Genomic DNA, 16,689 nt, shown 5'->3' with positions numbered 1-16,689 from the left:
TATTGTTGTTTGTCAAACTGCCTTCTTCAAGAGTTATGTTTCTACCCATATACTAGTGCTTCTCACAGCCAGAAAAGCTTCATTCTGGAGCACCAGCAGTTAATGCACAGACTCTGAACTTTTCAAACTGCTGAGCCTAAATAGGATATCTATATCAGCACCCCTCTCCCCAAAGGTCAGGGACCTTCACATAAAAGGGGTGAAAGGTGGTGGGTGCAGGTCTTTAATCACAGCACTCAGGAGGCAGAGGAAGGGAGACCTCTGTGAGTTTGAGGCCAGCCTGGTCTATAGAGTTCTAGGACAGCCAAGACTGCCCAGAGAGGCGCTGTCTAGGGGGATAAAATGAGAGGTATGTGTGAAAAGAACGAAAGAGCTGGAGGACATGGAGGAATGCTATGAAATGCAGTCATCTGAACATGTATGGCCAATGTACCCATAAAGCTGCAGCTGGTCACCTGCATAAGAACAAGCCAACGAGATCGGTCAATATTCCTACAGGCAGCACTAACTAGACCCAGTGGGTTATTAACAAAATAAGGAGCAGACACAAAGGGAGATGTGTTGGGCTCTCCCAGGGAGAGTGGAGGGGTAGCTGGGTTGCATATAAGCAACATACATTGTTTACATGTATAATATTTTTTTCTTTCTTTGTGTGTGTGTATGTGTGTGTGCACGCATGCACATGCATGAGCAGTATTTCAAGACAGGATTTCTCTGTCTTGGAATTCGATCTGTAGATCAGGTTGGCTTTGAACTCACAGAGATCCTTCTGCCTCTGTCTCACAAGTGCTGGGATTAAAAGCATGCACCACCACCACCTGGCTGGAAATTTCAAAGAATAGATAATAGAGATTCCATTTTAAAATCTCCTTAAATATGAACAATATACCCACACCAATAGAAAGGTCTAACGTCCTGGATGCTGAGAAGAGAAGCTTTGAGAGTGTGTATGTCTGAATTTAGTAGGAGAGGAAGTATGATTACCAGGGTATAAACAGTGGTATGTCTGTTAAACATGGTTCACAACCTTTCTAATGCTGCAAGACTTTAATACAGTTCCTAATGTTGTGGTGACTCCCAACTATAAAATTATTTTATTGCTGCTTCATTACTGTAATTTTGCTACTGTTATGAATCATATAACTATCTGATGTCCAGGTTATCTGACATGTGATCCTTGTGAAAAGATCATTCAATGTCCAAAGGAGTCATAACCCACAGGTTATGTAACAGGATTGTCTTCAACATGTAGCTTTGACAAGGCATGTCCACATATTCCCTTGGAAAACATATAACGTATAGCCATCTGGTATAGAAGTGTGAGCTATAATCTTATAAATCCTAATACCTACTTATATGTAAGAATCAGGATAAGGATCCCGATTCTCTGTTCATGGCAGAGTCACACACAGCTAGCCATTGAGAGAAAAGAAAACAATCTTGTAACTCCTTCTATTTTTTCCCCAAGTAAGGCTTAGAGCAAAGAGTCTAACATATTTCTTGCAAAGTTTGACAGATGTTTACTGAATTCTCATTACACCAATCAAAGGTTGCCTTCTGCCTTTTAACAAAAGTAATTATAGCCTTTCATCGTGTAAAAGGCAGCAGCATAAGCTGAAAAGAATATTAGGAGTAGAGTCAGTGGTGAGGGGGAGGCAGGGGAAAAAGGGAAGAAAGAGAAGGGGCAGGCATGAGGGAGACACACGCGTGGACAACCAGTCATCTGGGCAAAGGCACAGAGGCAGAGAGGAGGGAGAGGATGTAGCATTTCTGGGAGAATGAATTCATAGAAAAGGAGATGAATTTATCTGAGGGCTGATTGGATGGAGTCATAAAAATGCAAAAACACAGACATAGGGTTTGCCTTTGGTCTCTAAATAGTAGTACTCTGTGTGTCTCCTCTAAACTTTCTTTCATAGAAATTGATACCAAAGAAGTGGAGGCACTGCTGTGATAGATCTGACCAGGAGGCTTTTATGATTTGGACATATTTTGTGGGAAGAATTCGAAAGCTTTGGTTACAGTGGCCTGGAGAAGCTATCGAATCCTGGAAACTGAGCTCATAGGCTGTTTTATGGTAGTTGAGGCCTAGCTCACGGGGTTTTGAAGAGGAACAAAGACTCTATCAGGAACAAATAAAAATATTTGTAGATATTTTGACCAAGAATTTGTGTGTGTTAGTCATGCTTGGGCTGAAGACGCTGTTGAGATCATCAAGGAGGTCAGCTCCACTAACACGGCATCTTCTTCACTGGGACAGGCCCTCTGGAATAAGGTTACCAGCTGGAGGAGAAGGGATGCTCAAGTCCTTGGGTTTTTTGTGTGACTGTTTCATGCTCCAGTTCTTTGATTTTGAATAAGAATATTTATTCTGTGATGTCACTAGCTGTTGCACTTCTGCCTTGACTTCCTCGCAATGATGAATGAAGCCAAACATGAGAAATAGGAATATAATCTCTAAATAGCTTTGGTCTCAAGGCTCATTGTATCTTTTAGAGTGTCCCAGAGAGAATTCTCCTACAGGGTATGCGGAGAGATGGGGAAGAATTCTGGCTGTGGCAGAGGTGAGATTATCCAGGCTGAACCTTGAGGGTACTGGGGAAGAAAAGAGAGACAGGTGGGAAAGCTATTTCAAAGTCAGCTGGAGGATGTGAGGAGTGTATGAGCTATGGAAAGAATCCCAGGCAAAGGTCAAGAAAGGAGGAGGTCAGGGAAGCCTGGGAAGAGAGTCTGGAAAGAAAAGACCCATCTTAAGCTGTGAGTTTTCATAATGACAGACAGCCATAAAGCCATGAACCACACACTTGGAAGACAATATGACTGATCTCTCATCTAGCCTAGTGCCCAAATTCCACAGTGGTGACCTTAGCTGGGGGTTATTGAAAGTTTCTAGAAATCGTTCAGAAAGCTACTACCTCTGAGGTAGGAATGACTATTTTTGGTTGAGTCATAGGAGGAAGAGTAAGGCTTGGTGAGGCAAAAAGAGCAGAAAATTAGCTACAGGAAGGCATAGTGAGGTTGCGTTAACAGAGTTATGGAGTCCGGCCAGAGGAAAGTGGTGCTAATGTGCTGTGGTTGGCTGGCGTTCTCTAAAACTGACACAGACAGAGGGCCACGATGAATGAAGAATCCAGTAACCATCTTTGAAGACTGGTGGGTCAGAGAAAGCACCTGTAGGAAGCCATCACTGCCCTTTTGTTTATTGCAGATAGAGCTTCTTCCGGAGGGTGCTTTGGACTTCGGGGTTTACTTTTCTCGGTTTTCCTTCCTGCATCACCTCCGTGTTTGCCATAAGTCGGGTGACCTGCAAAATAGGTGTGATCAGCTATGGGGACTGGCCTGCCAGGGAGGCTGGTGTCAGGAGAGCATGGGGATGGGCTTGCAGGGAAAGGGAGGTTGGCATCCATGACTCGAGACATTAATTGTCCTTTAGTATTCCATAGTTTCTATGCAATCATTGGTTAGCTCGTTGGTGTATGTCTAGACGGATATGTTTGTTCCTGTCATGCATGTAACAACTGTTTGAGAGAAGTGACATAGGGGTGTCACCTTCTATAACTCTCCACCTTGTTTTATTGAATTAGTAGCTCAGTGATTTTGTTGAACTATCTGGGCCTCCGCATGTACAAACATGCATGCACACCCCCCCACCCCCCACATACCTGTGCCTATACAGATGCATACCACATACAAATACATGAAAATGGAAATCAAAACTAGAAATAATCATTCCCATAAGTAGTGAGAAGTCCCAATATGCATGTATGCAGATGAGAACACAAGGAAAGTTTGGGAGGGGTTCAGCCTGGGTGGGGTTCCCAGATGCCTCTTCTGGCTCACCTCTTCTATCAGTTCTGTGATGGGTCCTATTTTATGTATGAACACATCCGTCAGGGTCTGGATGAAGCCAGAGCCTTTCTCGTCATGTCTATAGGAGAGGTACCCTGGGAAGGTCAGAAAATTGAGTTTGGAGAAGTCTTCAGAGAGTGGAGGGGACCCCCAGAAGAGGGTCCCTTCCTGAAGAAGTTCAGGGGTCATGGGTGCTGGTTCAGGGGGAGGAGCATAGCCAACCTAGGCCAACCCTAGGGGATCTGAGAGCTCATACCCTCTACCGTGGAGTAGATGTGGATGGTATCTGTATAGGTTGGGATAGTTTGGGGGTTGTTTTCCTTGATCACAGCAACTGCATCTCCACCTAGTTCCTCACCAGGGTCTCTGTGTTCTAAAACCAGGGGGAGGAAAAGAAAAAGTCAGGAAGGAGAATGGGGCCTAGGGAATGTTTTAAAGCAGTCTGGTAGCATGCCAGGTTCAGCTGGGCCTCAGAGTCTTGGACTGGGCTGGATGAAAAAACACAGACTCTGGGCTAGAGAGGAGGCTTAGTGGCTAAGCGCATTTACTGCTTTTGCAGAGGGCCAAAGAATGGTTCCCAGGGCCCATAGAGTTCCTGTACCTTCAGCTCCAGGGAGCTTCACCCTTCTCTGGCTGCCTCAGTTATCTGCAGTCACACACACACACACACACACACACACACACACACACACACACATACACACAGACACACACACACACACCTAAAAATAAAGTAAATCTTAATATTACATGGACCCAGCTGGGCATGGTGCTTCAAGGCTAGCTTGGATTACATAATGAGTTCCAGGTCAGCCTGGTATACATAGTGAGTTCTGTCTTAATACCCTTTGTCCCAAAGACCAAGGATGTGGTCTCCCAGTCCTCACCTCCTCTGCAAGCCTGGATGATGTACACTTTCGGCTTGCCTCTCAGGGCCTTGCAGTTCTTGTTGTTCAAGGCCTCAAAAAGGTCTTCCAGTCTGACCATCTTCCCATCTTCTCCCTTGAGGAGGCCTTCCTCGCCATGTGCCATGAGTACCACGAAGGCACAGCTGACAGGCTCTTTCCAATTATCTATGGTCTGCTGAAACTCATCCAAATTCTCCAGAAATTGCTTGGAGGAAGAGGAATGAGCAGGCTCAGACAGGTGCCTCAAAGCATACCCTTTTTGTCCAGCCCATTTCCCTCCTGGCCTGGAGTTGGCTGTTCAATACCTGAGCGGTGGGATCCCTCTTCACGATGCTTTCAAATTTCAGGTAACGGAACATGCCTTCCAAGGCATCCATGTCTACCTCGGAACCCTCCCGGGCCCTGGTGACACACAGTGTCAGGGCCAGGCGGGCACCCGACATGTCATATCTTTCCTAAAGAAGAGAGACAGAGGACGAGGAAAACACAATTCAGTGAAGCCTGGCGTTAGGTTTGACAGAACCTCCAAACAAGTTGCCAAGAGGTTCAGGGTGCTCTGAGGATTCCTCCGTTTCTTGCTTACTTGCAGAATGTCTAAAGCCATAACTGGGATCTCATCCTACACCATCTGAGAAAGGATGGTACTGGGGTCAGAATTTCTTTTGTGAAGAAAAGCAGTTGAGTAAGGACCAAAGTGATAGGAGCTTAGCTCTTGGAGACAGATGTGCTGGGTTCCTTCCCTCCTTTTCCAAGTTGGTTTCCTTTCTGGCTCTATTTTTTTTGTCTTCTTTTCTATTTTTCTGCAACATTTAAGTATTTCACCCCTTTCCTGCATCTCCATGCACTTCGTGCCCTCACCCACCTCCTGCAAGGGCTGAGGATCACTCATCTCTGATTCCATGTCTGGCTTTCAGCACCGTTGTCTTGTCCTGGAGGTCAAGAGAACACAGGTAGAAAGTCTCCGAAGGAAGACTGATAGGGTAAGGTGGTAAGATTGATTTGTTTATCTTGAATGTTTGAGGCTGCATAGGAAAGTTACTATATGGTCAGACCTGGAACTGATAGTCTCTAGTGTATGTTCTCTCGATAGTTACAATATGGTCGAGTCTTCCATCCATGCTACTCTAGGCCCATTAAAAATGACACCTCGTGCTGGGTGGTGGTACTTATCTTTAAATCCCAGGAGATAGAGGAAGGCAGATCTTTATGAGTTCAAGGCCAGCCTGATCTACTGGGCAAGTTCCAGGACAGCCAAGGCTACACAGAGAAATCTTGTCTTGAAAAACCAAAAAAAAAAAAAAAAAAAAAAAAAAAAAAAAAAAAAAAAAGAAAGAAGAGAAAAATGGCAGCTCTTGAACTCTCTTTTCCTCCTCCTCCTCACATTTACTTACTTGTGTTTGGCAGACTCTTCCTCCCTAGGACTGATCATGGCAAAATAGCTCACATAGTCCTCTGTTATACCAAGGATGTCTGGCTGGGGAGGATTCAGGGTTAGCTTAAACTGAGAGTTCCACCAAAGTTAGGGCTGGCTTCACACTTGTGGTTTCTCATCTGAGGAGGTCAACCCATCTCCCGCTGTCTGGCCTGAGTCTGAGCATCCGCCCGGAGTCTTTATCCTTTCCCCCAGACCTGTCTTGCACCCTGGTAGACAGAAGGATGTCTGGCATGCCCTGGGACTTTCTCACACTTCTGTGTGAGACCGGAATGCTGCTTATGATTAGAATGACATAATGTCTGCTCCGCCTTCTCTCCATTGCACATCCTTCTACCCACCTACCAATCCATACATGCACTGGCCGTCCAGCCATGTGTCTATTCATCTGCGTATTTACCGATCCGTCACTTCTTAATTTATTTATGCATCTATCCATGCAGGCATGCATGCATGCGTTCATACACTTTAATATCCAACTTCCAGCTGTGCACTTATGACTTTCGATGCTCTCTTTTCAGTCATCAATCAGTCTTCCGCTCATTCACCTATAAACCAATCATCCATCTCTCAGCTGTCCATACATCTATCCATCCACCCATTTGCATCTAAGTCTCTGTTCCTCCACTGACCAAGCATATGTTTCCTGAGGGCTTATTATGTATTATCACTGGGAAGACATTATGTTAGATAGTCCTTCTTTTTCTATGACAGACATGAATGAACATCAACTTTCTTTCCTATGGAAACACACATGCGTGCGCGCGCACACACACACACACACACACACACACACACACACACACACCATGAGGAAAGAAGAACCAAATACTGTGACTAAGGAAGTGACAGGAGTCAGACAAAGCAGACCCCAGCCCTACCTCTGTAACCCCCAAGAACTTAAGCATCTCACTCAGTCTCTGAGAGTCAGTTTTTGCATCTGCAAAGGCAGGATCTGGGAATAGCAGTAGGTACTTTAGCAGTAAAGGCAAAATAAGGCAGGCTTCATGATCCCTGCTGGCCTCCTGGATGTGCCACTCCCTTCTCTGCCTGTTTATACTTGCACTATAGCAATGTGTGTGTTTTTACAAACTACCCACTGTATATTGCTTTAATCATCTGTGTGACTACATGCATGTAGAGTGTAAGACAGATGTACTGACAAGTAAAAATAAATTTTACAACAAACATTCCATGCTTTATGTATGATGTGAAGTGTTAGATCTCTCAGACTAGAAAGAAGAAAAGGACATGAAGAGGAAGTAGCCGGGCTTCCCGCCGGCTTCCCGAGTCTTACTCCAGTGGTGGAACTCCTAGCTGAGCTCAGATTCATGACCAAAGCCTGCTGCCTTTATCTGTGACTCCATCAGGGCTGACAGTGTGGGTGGAGAGCCAGGCGTTGAGCAAACAAACAAATGAACAGATGAGAAAAGGCCTGTGTAGCAATTTGTTAGAACAGATGGAAATTTCATTTCTGTCAGAATAGAAAAGGGAAAGGGGGAAAGACTCAGGGAGGGCAGAGAGAGAGACAGAGGAGCGTGAGGGAGGAAGAGAGGGAGAGAGAGGGAGGGAGAGGAATGGAGAGGGAGAAAGGAAAAGGGAGGAAGAGAGAGGGAGGGAGGGGGAGAGAGGGAGGGACTGAAAGAGGGAGAGAGAGGGAGAGGGAGAGAAGGAGGGAGGGAAGGGGAAAGAGGGAGGGAAGGGGAGAGAGGGAGGGAGGGGGAAGAGGGAGGGAATGAGGGAGGGGAGGGAAGGAGAGAGAGAGAGAGAGAGAGAGAGAGAGAGAGAGAGAGAGAGAGAGAGAGTGTGAGAGTGAGAGAGGAAGAGAGAGAGAGAGAGAGAGAGAGAGAGAGGAAGAGAGAGAAAGAGTGGGGGCAGTAAGTGGCTGGCAAAGTTCTCACCGGCAGCAGGAAGCAGGTGCTCCTTCTCCTTGGGGTCAGGCCCTGGCTTGTTTGTCTCCAAGCTGCTGATACAGAGCTGTCACTCAGGAGGAGTTAGAGACATGTGCTACTCTCTGAGAAGGGGCAGACACAGAGAGGTTTCCCCAAGTTTCTCCTGAGATCCTGCCTGTGACTGGAGCAGTGCAAACTCTGTCCCTTTATTGTCTGCAAGTTTTTTGTCACTCAAGGAACCTCGTGACAAGAGAGCCACACCCTTGGTGGCAAGTGTGGAAACAGAGTCAAACGCCCATGGAATGAATGAATGAACGATGGCGTGGCTCAGCCGACAACCCTTCCACCTCACCACCACCTGCGACAGAGCATCCAAAGGAAACAAATCACGGCTCCGCTCGCCCGCCCTGGGTTCAGCTCAGGTGATCGCTGTCATTAAGTCCATTTCATTCATCCCACTTCTCTAACAGGCAGGTAACTGCAGCTTCACTTTCTTATGCTCTCCAGCCCTCTGGAGTCCTCAGGAGTCCTCCGGAGACATTAGCATTGTCCCTCCTATTTTCAAGCTGAGGCTCAAGGCTCTGCAAATAGGTGGCAGCTCAAGGCCACCCAGCCAGCACTTGGCATTCAAACCCAGGACTGTCCAGTCCAGCTGCCTCCATGATGCTTCATGCCCCCTCCTCAGCTCTCCTCTCTTCCTCTTATTCTTCCCCCTTTGTTCTTTCCCAGTATCTCATTTTCTGGTTATTTTTTATGTCGACAGGTTTCAAGAGATAAACTCACACTATTCAGCTCTTTCACTTGGCATGCCCAATTTGCTGTCTTTTATACCTTTACAGAGTAGTGCCAGGGACTCTTCACTGGAACATGCTTATTGGTTTACAAAGACAGGCAGGTTCTCTCATTGAACCAGGAACTACTTTTGCAGGCAGCAATTCCCAGCAACCCTCCTGTCTTTAACAGTGCTAGGGTTATAGGCCTGAGCATGTGTCTGCATATGGCTTTTTACACGGGTTCTGGAGATGTGAATTTAGATCCTCATGGGTGTGTATGAAAAACTCTGATTCACTGAGGCATCTCCCCAACCATGCATTTAAAAATAACTTTTATTACATTTATATTTGTTTATTAATTGCATACCACACTCCACAGCATAGCATGTATATGGAACTCAGAAGACAACTTGTGGGAATTAATTCTCTCTTTCTATCTTTTGGTCCAAGGGATCAAACTCAGGTCATTTGCAGTAAGTTCCTTTACTCACTGAGCCATCTTGCCCACCCATCCCTTTTTGTATATGTGACATTGTGTGTGTGAGAGTGCATGCACATGCATACACATATGTGGAAACCAGGGGTCAGTGTTGGATATTGACCTATGTTGCTTTCCACCTTAGCTTATGAGTCATGGTCTCTCACTGAACTTCAAGCTCACTGATTCAGTTAGACTGGTTGGTCATCCAGCGCCTGATAGCTACGTGTCTTCACCTCTACATGGCTGGGATTACAAATGTGTGCTTCTTATATGGGTGCTGGGAATCTGAACTCAATTTCTCATGACTGAGCTATCTCTCCATACGCCATTTCTGGATATTTTACAGAAATTGATTCATATTGCACATAGTCTTCAATGTCTGGCTTCTTTTACTTAGCACAGTATATTAAAAATTCCTTGACATTGTAGCTTGCATCACTCTCTATTGCTCTTCAACACTGAATACTGTTCTGTTGAATGAAACCTATTTGATGAAGGTCATTTAGAGTATATTTGCCTTTGGATGATGTGCACCACACACAATCATGTGTAATGAATATACATTTATGGACAAGTGTTTGCGTAAGTTCAATGCATTTTCATTTCATTCCTAAGAGTTGAATACCAAAACAGACATTTTGTTTTGCTTCTCACAATTGGAATATTCCTGTTCACCCACTTCTGTTTGCTTTGGGATTACCCAGGCACAAGACCCAACATTTACTCTACAATTCCCCAAATACTACCTTAATATAAAACACCAGAATTCAATTTTTCTGCTTTTGGCATTTCACATAAGTGAAATCTCATAATAAAGTCTCTTGTAAATTTTATTCTTAAAATTTAGTTAATTTTTATTACATTTATTTATTCTCTCTGTGTGTGAGTGTGTGTGTGAGTGTGCATGAGTGTACGTGCACTGAATGAGTGGAGGTCAGATGACAATCTTTGGGAATTGTTCTTTTTTCACTGTGCAGGTCTCAGGGATAGAACTCAGGTGGTTAGGCTTGGGAGCAGGTGCCTTTACCCACTAAACCACCTTGGCAGCCAGATGTCATTGGCACTTAGAATAATAGTGATTGATCTTTTTCAATCATTGCTGCTGGAGCAGATTAGTGATGCAACCACCACCCTTAGAAAGAATTTAGGGATGTAGATTGTTAGCATAGTTGGGCTAAGATGTTTTTGTTAGTGGCATCGATGTAAAAAGTGTTAAGGAACAATTTAAATTTCAGAAAGGCACACTCTTAATAGCTGAGCAAGGGACACCTTGAAGTCAGGGAATAAGAACAATGGCAGTCTGGTCATTACTAGCTGACATGCCTTTCTTGATGAAGCTGGTCTGGCGATCAAGGTGATAACTAATTTTGTGTACCCATTTATGCCTTCTGCTTCCTCATTCTATGATTTAATGAAAAATTGTTAATGAGTAGCTGTACATCCTGAGAATTTAAAGTAGAAATGACTGATTTTTTTATATAAAAGTTTGGATTCATGATTCTTTTATGACTCTTATAAGATTACTTTTTGAGACAAATAATAAAATAATTGATCCTTCTTTTGTATCCAAGAACTGCAGATTTCCAGTAAGAGAACTGTCTGAGAAGAAAAAACCTTGCTTGCTTATACTTTGTTAATCTATAACAAGTTACTTAAAAATGAATGTATGTGAGTCCTTGGGAATAATTTGTTTTTTTCATCTGTAATATCTAAAATATTTAATCATGTAAGGGTATTGGGGAACATGCAGTTTTTAGTTGTACTTACTGTAAGCATTTATATAAAATGGAATGTAATCACATTGTAGTTTTTATACTGCTTGAGAAGTTTTCCTGGGGGATATAAGCTATGGAAGAAAAAAATAAAGTTTTTGGAGCATTGCTTCATCTCCCCAAATTTGTGTGTGTGATTGTGTGTGCTTGCTTCTTTACATTCATCACCAACCCCAACATCTCCTCCTTTTTATCGATAAACACACTGCTGTAGCTGGCCTCCAACAATGGGCCATTTATGATATTTTTCCTCATTGTCTCACCTTGAAAACTCAGCTGATTTTCTATCTATCTATGTATCTATCTATGTATCTATCTATCTATGTATCTATCTATGTATCTATCTATCTATGTATCTATCTATGTATCTATCTATGTATCTATCTATGTATCTATCTATGTATCATCTATCATCCATCTAATATTAATCAATCAATCATCAATCTAAGATCTATCACCTATCTATCTACATACCCATTCATCACCTAGCAATCAATCTAGTGTCTTATTTTACAATCCATATGAATCTGTCAAACCTGTTTATTTCGTGATCTACATCTGTATATGTCTGTACACACATTTTAATCTGTACATATCATGTATTCATCTGTGTACCTGAACACAGGAAAAGACATATAAAGAGTAAGATTATTTTTCTCCTTCTTAAACCAATTTTTGCACCTCTGGTGGTGGTGCTTCTCCCTGAGGATGAATACTTTCTATCTACTGTACTTTCTGGAGAGAACACAGTTTTCTCACCTGATTTCTCACTGATGGGTATTTGGGTTATTTCTAGTGCAACTTTTCAGATTACGAACCAGGGAGTTGTGCACATACAGCTTGCATCTTTTGGTGAATGCACACATGCATTTCTTTTGAGTGTCTCTTTGTGAGGAGCCACTGATGGAGCTGCAACTGCTTCAAGCCTCACATCAGTGATGCAGAGTCCGCCAAGTCCACAGTAGCACTGCTTTCCCTCCCTTTCTACCTTGATTATTTCAGTACGTGAGCAACCTCCGGGCTTTGTAAGCTGCACAATATTTCATTGAGTGGGTGTCAGGAATTTGTTTAGTCATTCCTCTGCTGATGGATGTTTCAGGAATTTCTTGTTTTTCTCCATGACAAGTAAAAGCTGCCACGGGCAACTTCACACATGCCTCTTTAAAGACAAGGTTGAGTATCTTTGCTTTCTTCCAGAATTAAAAATATGTACACACTTACTTGTTGGCACGTGTGTATGTGAGGGTGTACATTTGCCATAACTCCTGGGACTCAGTTCTCTCCTTCTATCATGTGGGTCCCAGGACTCGCACTCAAGCTATCAGATTTTGCAGTAAGTGAGTGTCTTTACCTGCTGGGCCCTAAGACGTTTCTGAAGGTGAAGTTCCTAGAAGTAGATTTACTGGTTCCCAGATCATTAAACACTTTGACATATTCTACTTGTCATCATTCCTCTTCCAGTCACTTTTCCATCACAAACAATATGAGAGAGAGAGAGAGAGAGAGAGAGAGAGAGAGAGAGAGAGAGATCATTATGCCTGCCTTGCCATCCATCAACACAGGCTATTCCTACCAAGCCAAGCTTCCCATGTATAAAATTAAGGCGACTCTGCTTTCTCTGGCTGCCATGAGAGGCACACACAGAGCAGGCCTTGAAGCTGGCTTTCTGCACATTGGGAGCACACTGTGATTCTTCCTACTCTATTTTTTCATGTTGTAGAAATGCAGATGGGCACCACAATGCTGGGCTTTCTCCCCAGTTTTTTCCCCATTCATTTTGTTATTTTCAGTCACAGATTCCTAGGACTTGGACCAGAAATTTTTAATGAAACACCTATCCTGCCGGACAGTGGTGGCATATGCTTTTAATCCCAGCACTGGTGAGGCAGAGGCAGATGGGCCTCTAAGTTTAAGACCAGCCTGGTCTACAGAGTAAGTTCCAGGACATCGAGGGGTACATAAGGAAATCCTGTCTTAACAAAACAAAAACAGAAGACAAAACAAAGACAATACAAAAACATATATACATATATATGTAAATTTAGAACAACACACACAATGAACAAAACCAAACCATGAAAAACAAGTAAAATAATAATGAAGTTCCTTTGTAGCATTTGGCAATTTCTTTTGTATAAATACTCTTGCGGCTGATGTCAAGTCACCAAAATAATGCTTGAATGTGGGTTTGGAAGAAGTGGCCTGAAGTCAGGACTGAATGGTGTGCAGGATGGCAGGGAGCCTAGACAGCTGTCTGCCTGAGACAGTACATGTAAGCATCAAGGAAGAAAAAGCAGGTGGCTAAGTGTGCTGGGATATTAGTGAAACCTTGCAATGAAGAGTGACAGAGAGGGGTCCGAACTAACTTCTCCTTAGTCCAACTGCGCTAAAGGGGTCCTCTAATGAGACCCAGGCCTGTGTGTCAGGGGCTGTGAGAGTGAAGGAGTTATCACCGTAGACTATAATAACAGCTCATCAACTACTTTGATTGATGATTGATTGATTACACTAGTAAGGTATCAGATGATTGTTGAGTGAGAGAAAGTCTTGTATAAAGGCTCCATGGATTGATACATTCGCAGAGTCACAAGGCAATGGGGTGCTTTTTGGATGAGCATGGTGAGGGAGGCAGCCTGCAGCCCATGCAGAGGGATGCCAGCGTGGGGAGTAGCAGAGGAGAGAGCTTGGAGGCCTTGGAGCTCTATGCTTGCTTTCATGTGGCTAGGGAACAAAGTGTAAGAGGATGGTGGTGGTAATCAGTGAGTCTGGGTGGTGAGAGGCTATTGTGTGGCGCTGTTCCTCAAACAGTTGTTCACCCTAGATAGAGAAGTAAACTTGGTTAAACAATGAGTTTCCTTGGGTTACTGACAGAAATGTGGATAAAGGGCTACTTACAGGAGAATGAATGACTCAAAGCTCATCCCAGCCTGGAAGACAGATCATGGAAACTGCAACCCCGAAGCTTTTGGAATGACTCACAGGCAGCTTGACAGGATGGAGAGTGTCCCTTTCCTCAAGTTTTTACCACTTATATAATCTTATGTAGGGAGGGGTCTTGTGCATCCCGATAGTTTTAGAACTATATAGTGAGAACCTGCCTCAAAGTGCAGGAGGGTTGGAGGTGGGACCGAGGCTTTGATCCGTGAAAATATGCCCAGTGACAGAAGTCAGACACATACCCATGTTGTGTATTGTGGGTGGTAGAATCAAATACCACCTTGTGTCATATTTGATATTCATCAATGGCTTGATATCAGGAAGTGATTGATATTCACAGTCATAGTCAACAGTAGTATCCTGAAACTTTGTCTCAAAGCCACAGAGAAATAGGAGGTGCACATTATAGTGACTTGTTGCACAACTCACAATGTGTAATAAAGCATTGCATTGTTGAGTGATAAGCAGATAAAGTGATGGGTGTTGTTCTTAGCCTGGAATAATCATGTTACAGTGTGTATAAGCCCACTCTATTTATGAGGTTCTGCATCAGTGAAATGTAAATAAAATATCCAATTAAAAATATAAAATAAAAAAAAGAAAACAAGGCTCTCTAAATCAACATGATCAAAGCTCATATAAACTGACAGAAACGGAGGCAGCACACACAGGGACTGCATAGGTCTGCACCAGGTCCTTGTGTATGTATTATGGCTTTTAGTTTAGTGTTTTTATGGGACTCCTGGGTATGCAAATGATTGAGTCTCTGTTTCTTGTGCCTTTTTTGGGGGGTTCTTTCCTTCTGTTTCTTTTGTCTAATTCTCTTGTGCTAGTTTTTGTTTTATCAGATTATATTATATAATATTATTCCTTAGAGCCCTGTTTGTTTGTTTTTTTTTTTAATGAGAGGCAGAAAAAGAATGGATTCAGATGGGAGGGTAGGTAGGGAGGAACTGGGAGGAGTAGAGGGAAGGGAAACAATAATCAGGATATATTATGTGAGAAAAAAATCTATTTTCAATAAAAGAAAAATAAGAAAATTCTGTATAATATCAGGTGATTATAATCAATAAATAAATATTTTTTATTAATATTACACATACATACAAACTTATAAATCAGCGGTAGAGTATGAGTTTAGCATGTGCATACCCACCCCCCCACACACATACACACACACACACACACACACACATACACACACACACACACACACACACACATACATACATACACACACACACTTATAGCTCAGTGGTAGAGTATGAGTTTAGCATGCACACACATACACACACACATACACACACATACACACACACACATACACACATACATACACACACACACTTATAGCTCAGTGGTAGAGTATGAGTTTAGCATGCACACACACACACATACACACACACATACACACACACATACACACACACATACACACACACATACACACACACATACACACATACACACACATACACACACACTTATAGCTCAGTGGTAGAGTATGAGTTTAGCATGCACACACACACACATACACACACACACGCACACATACACACATACACACATACACACACACACAGCTCAGTGGTAGAGCATGAGCTTAGCATACTCAAGATGATAAGTTAAATTTTTTTTCTTTTTTTTGACTGGAAATGTTATTATCTTTATTTTTCTTTATTGGATATTTTATTTACATTTCAGATGCCATCCCCTTTCCCCATTTCCCCTGCCTAGAAAACCCCTATCCCATGCCCCCCTTTCCTTTTTGCTTTTATACAATTTTTTAAAAATGTTGATCAAAGGCTTTATAAATTTGGTATTGCTCAATCAGAAGTGTAACCCAATACCCAACCTAGATATATCAACTATCTTTGACTGGTGGAGACTCGTGAACATCTGCCTCCATGTTCCCACCTCTCTCTTTCTCTCTCTCATCACCTAGCTCCTCCTCTCCTTCTTCTCCTCCTCTTCTTACTCCTTCTTTTCCTCTCCTTACTCCTCCCACCTTAGCTCCTCCTACATATCACCCTTCTTGTTAAAATAAAACGTTTCTCTCAAAATACAGTTAGAGCATAATTATGTCAATTTGTACAAGATAGTCCTAATACCCAGTCCATCATTTTGTTGACTAACCAGAACCTCCGTCATCTCTCCTAATTAAAACACTTAGTTCTGAACCCGGCTTTTTTCTTGGCTTCAGAATGAATGCCAGCTGAAAATCATCCACTCAGATCTTTTCTCTCAAAGGATAAGTTAAATCTTGAGCTGTTTTATATAAACTAAAAGTCTCACAGAGTTCCCTGTTCATTCTCATTATTCCATTAATGATAGGGCACAACATTTTACACGATTTATATTTGACTAGGTATTATAAATAACTTACGGGTAATTCCAGGTATTTGGAAGGGAGGCAGGAGAGATAGCTCAGCAGTTCAGAGTGCTTGCTGCTTTTGCACAAGACTTGAGTTAGGTTTCTGACTTTCCATGGATGTTCACAAACATCAGCAAGACCAGATCCAGGGAATACAACCCCACTTTCTAGCCTCTTCAGGCACTGGCACACCCGTGGCACACACACAGACACATACACACATAAATAAAAATACAATTTAAAAGCCGTTCAGAAGGGTTGGGGTGTAGCT

The 16,689-nt window shown here is 43.0% G+C and overlaps 1 protein-coding gene across 1 annotated transcript; it reads right to left on the bottom strand.

The window, feature by feature from the left end:
- Window positions 1-893: 893 nt before the first annotated feature.
- Window positions 894-8,295, bottom strand: Casp14 (caspase 14). The gene is made up of 7 exons (XM_076919626.1): window positions 8,091-8,295; window positions 5,620-5,686; window positions 5,063-5,212; window positions 4,737-4,962; window positions 4,106-4,222; window positions 3,841-3,944; window positions 894-3,304 (listed from the first exon to the last, which is right to left on the bottom strand). Exons 2-7 carry the CDS (start codon window positions 5,656-5,658, stop codon window positions 3,200-3,202), a joined length of 741 nt encoding a protein of 246 aa, XP_076775741.1. The 5' UTR covers window positions 5,659-5,686; window positions 8,091-8,295; the 3' UTR covers window positions 894-3,199.
- Window positions 8,296-16,689: the final 8,394 nt, after the last annotated feature.

Source organism: Arvicanthis niloticus, chromosome 22 (assembly GCF_011762505.2).
Source record: "Arvicanthis niloticus isolate mArvNil1 chromosome 22, mArvNil1.pat.X, whole genome shotgun sequence".
In the NCBI taxonomy this organism is placed as follows: domain Eukaryota; kingdom Metazoa; phylum Chordata; class Mammalia; order Rodentia; family Muridae; genus Arvicanthis; species Arvicanthis niloticus.
This window is presented reverse-complemented; position numbering and strand designations above follow the sequence as displayed.

Coding starts and splice junctions, on each gene's coding strand:
- Casp14 (XM_076919626.1), bottom strand. CDS start 5,658: ATGGAATCAGAGATGAGTGATCCTCAGCCCTTGCAGGAG. Junction 5,213..5,619: donor ATCCTCAGCCCTTGCAGGAG/GTGGGTGAGGGC, acceptor TCTCTTCTTTAG/GAAAGATATGACATGTCGGG. Junction 4,223..4,736: donor CATCCAGGCTTGCAGAGGAG/GTGAGGACTGGG, acceptor CCCTGGTTTTAG/AACACAGAGACCCTGGTGAG.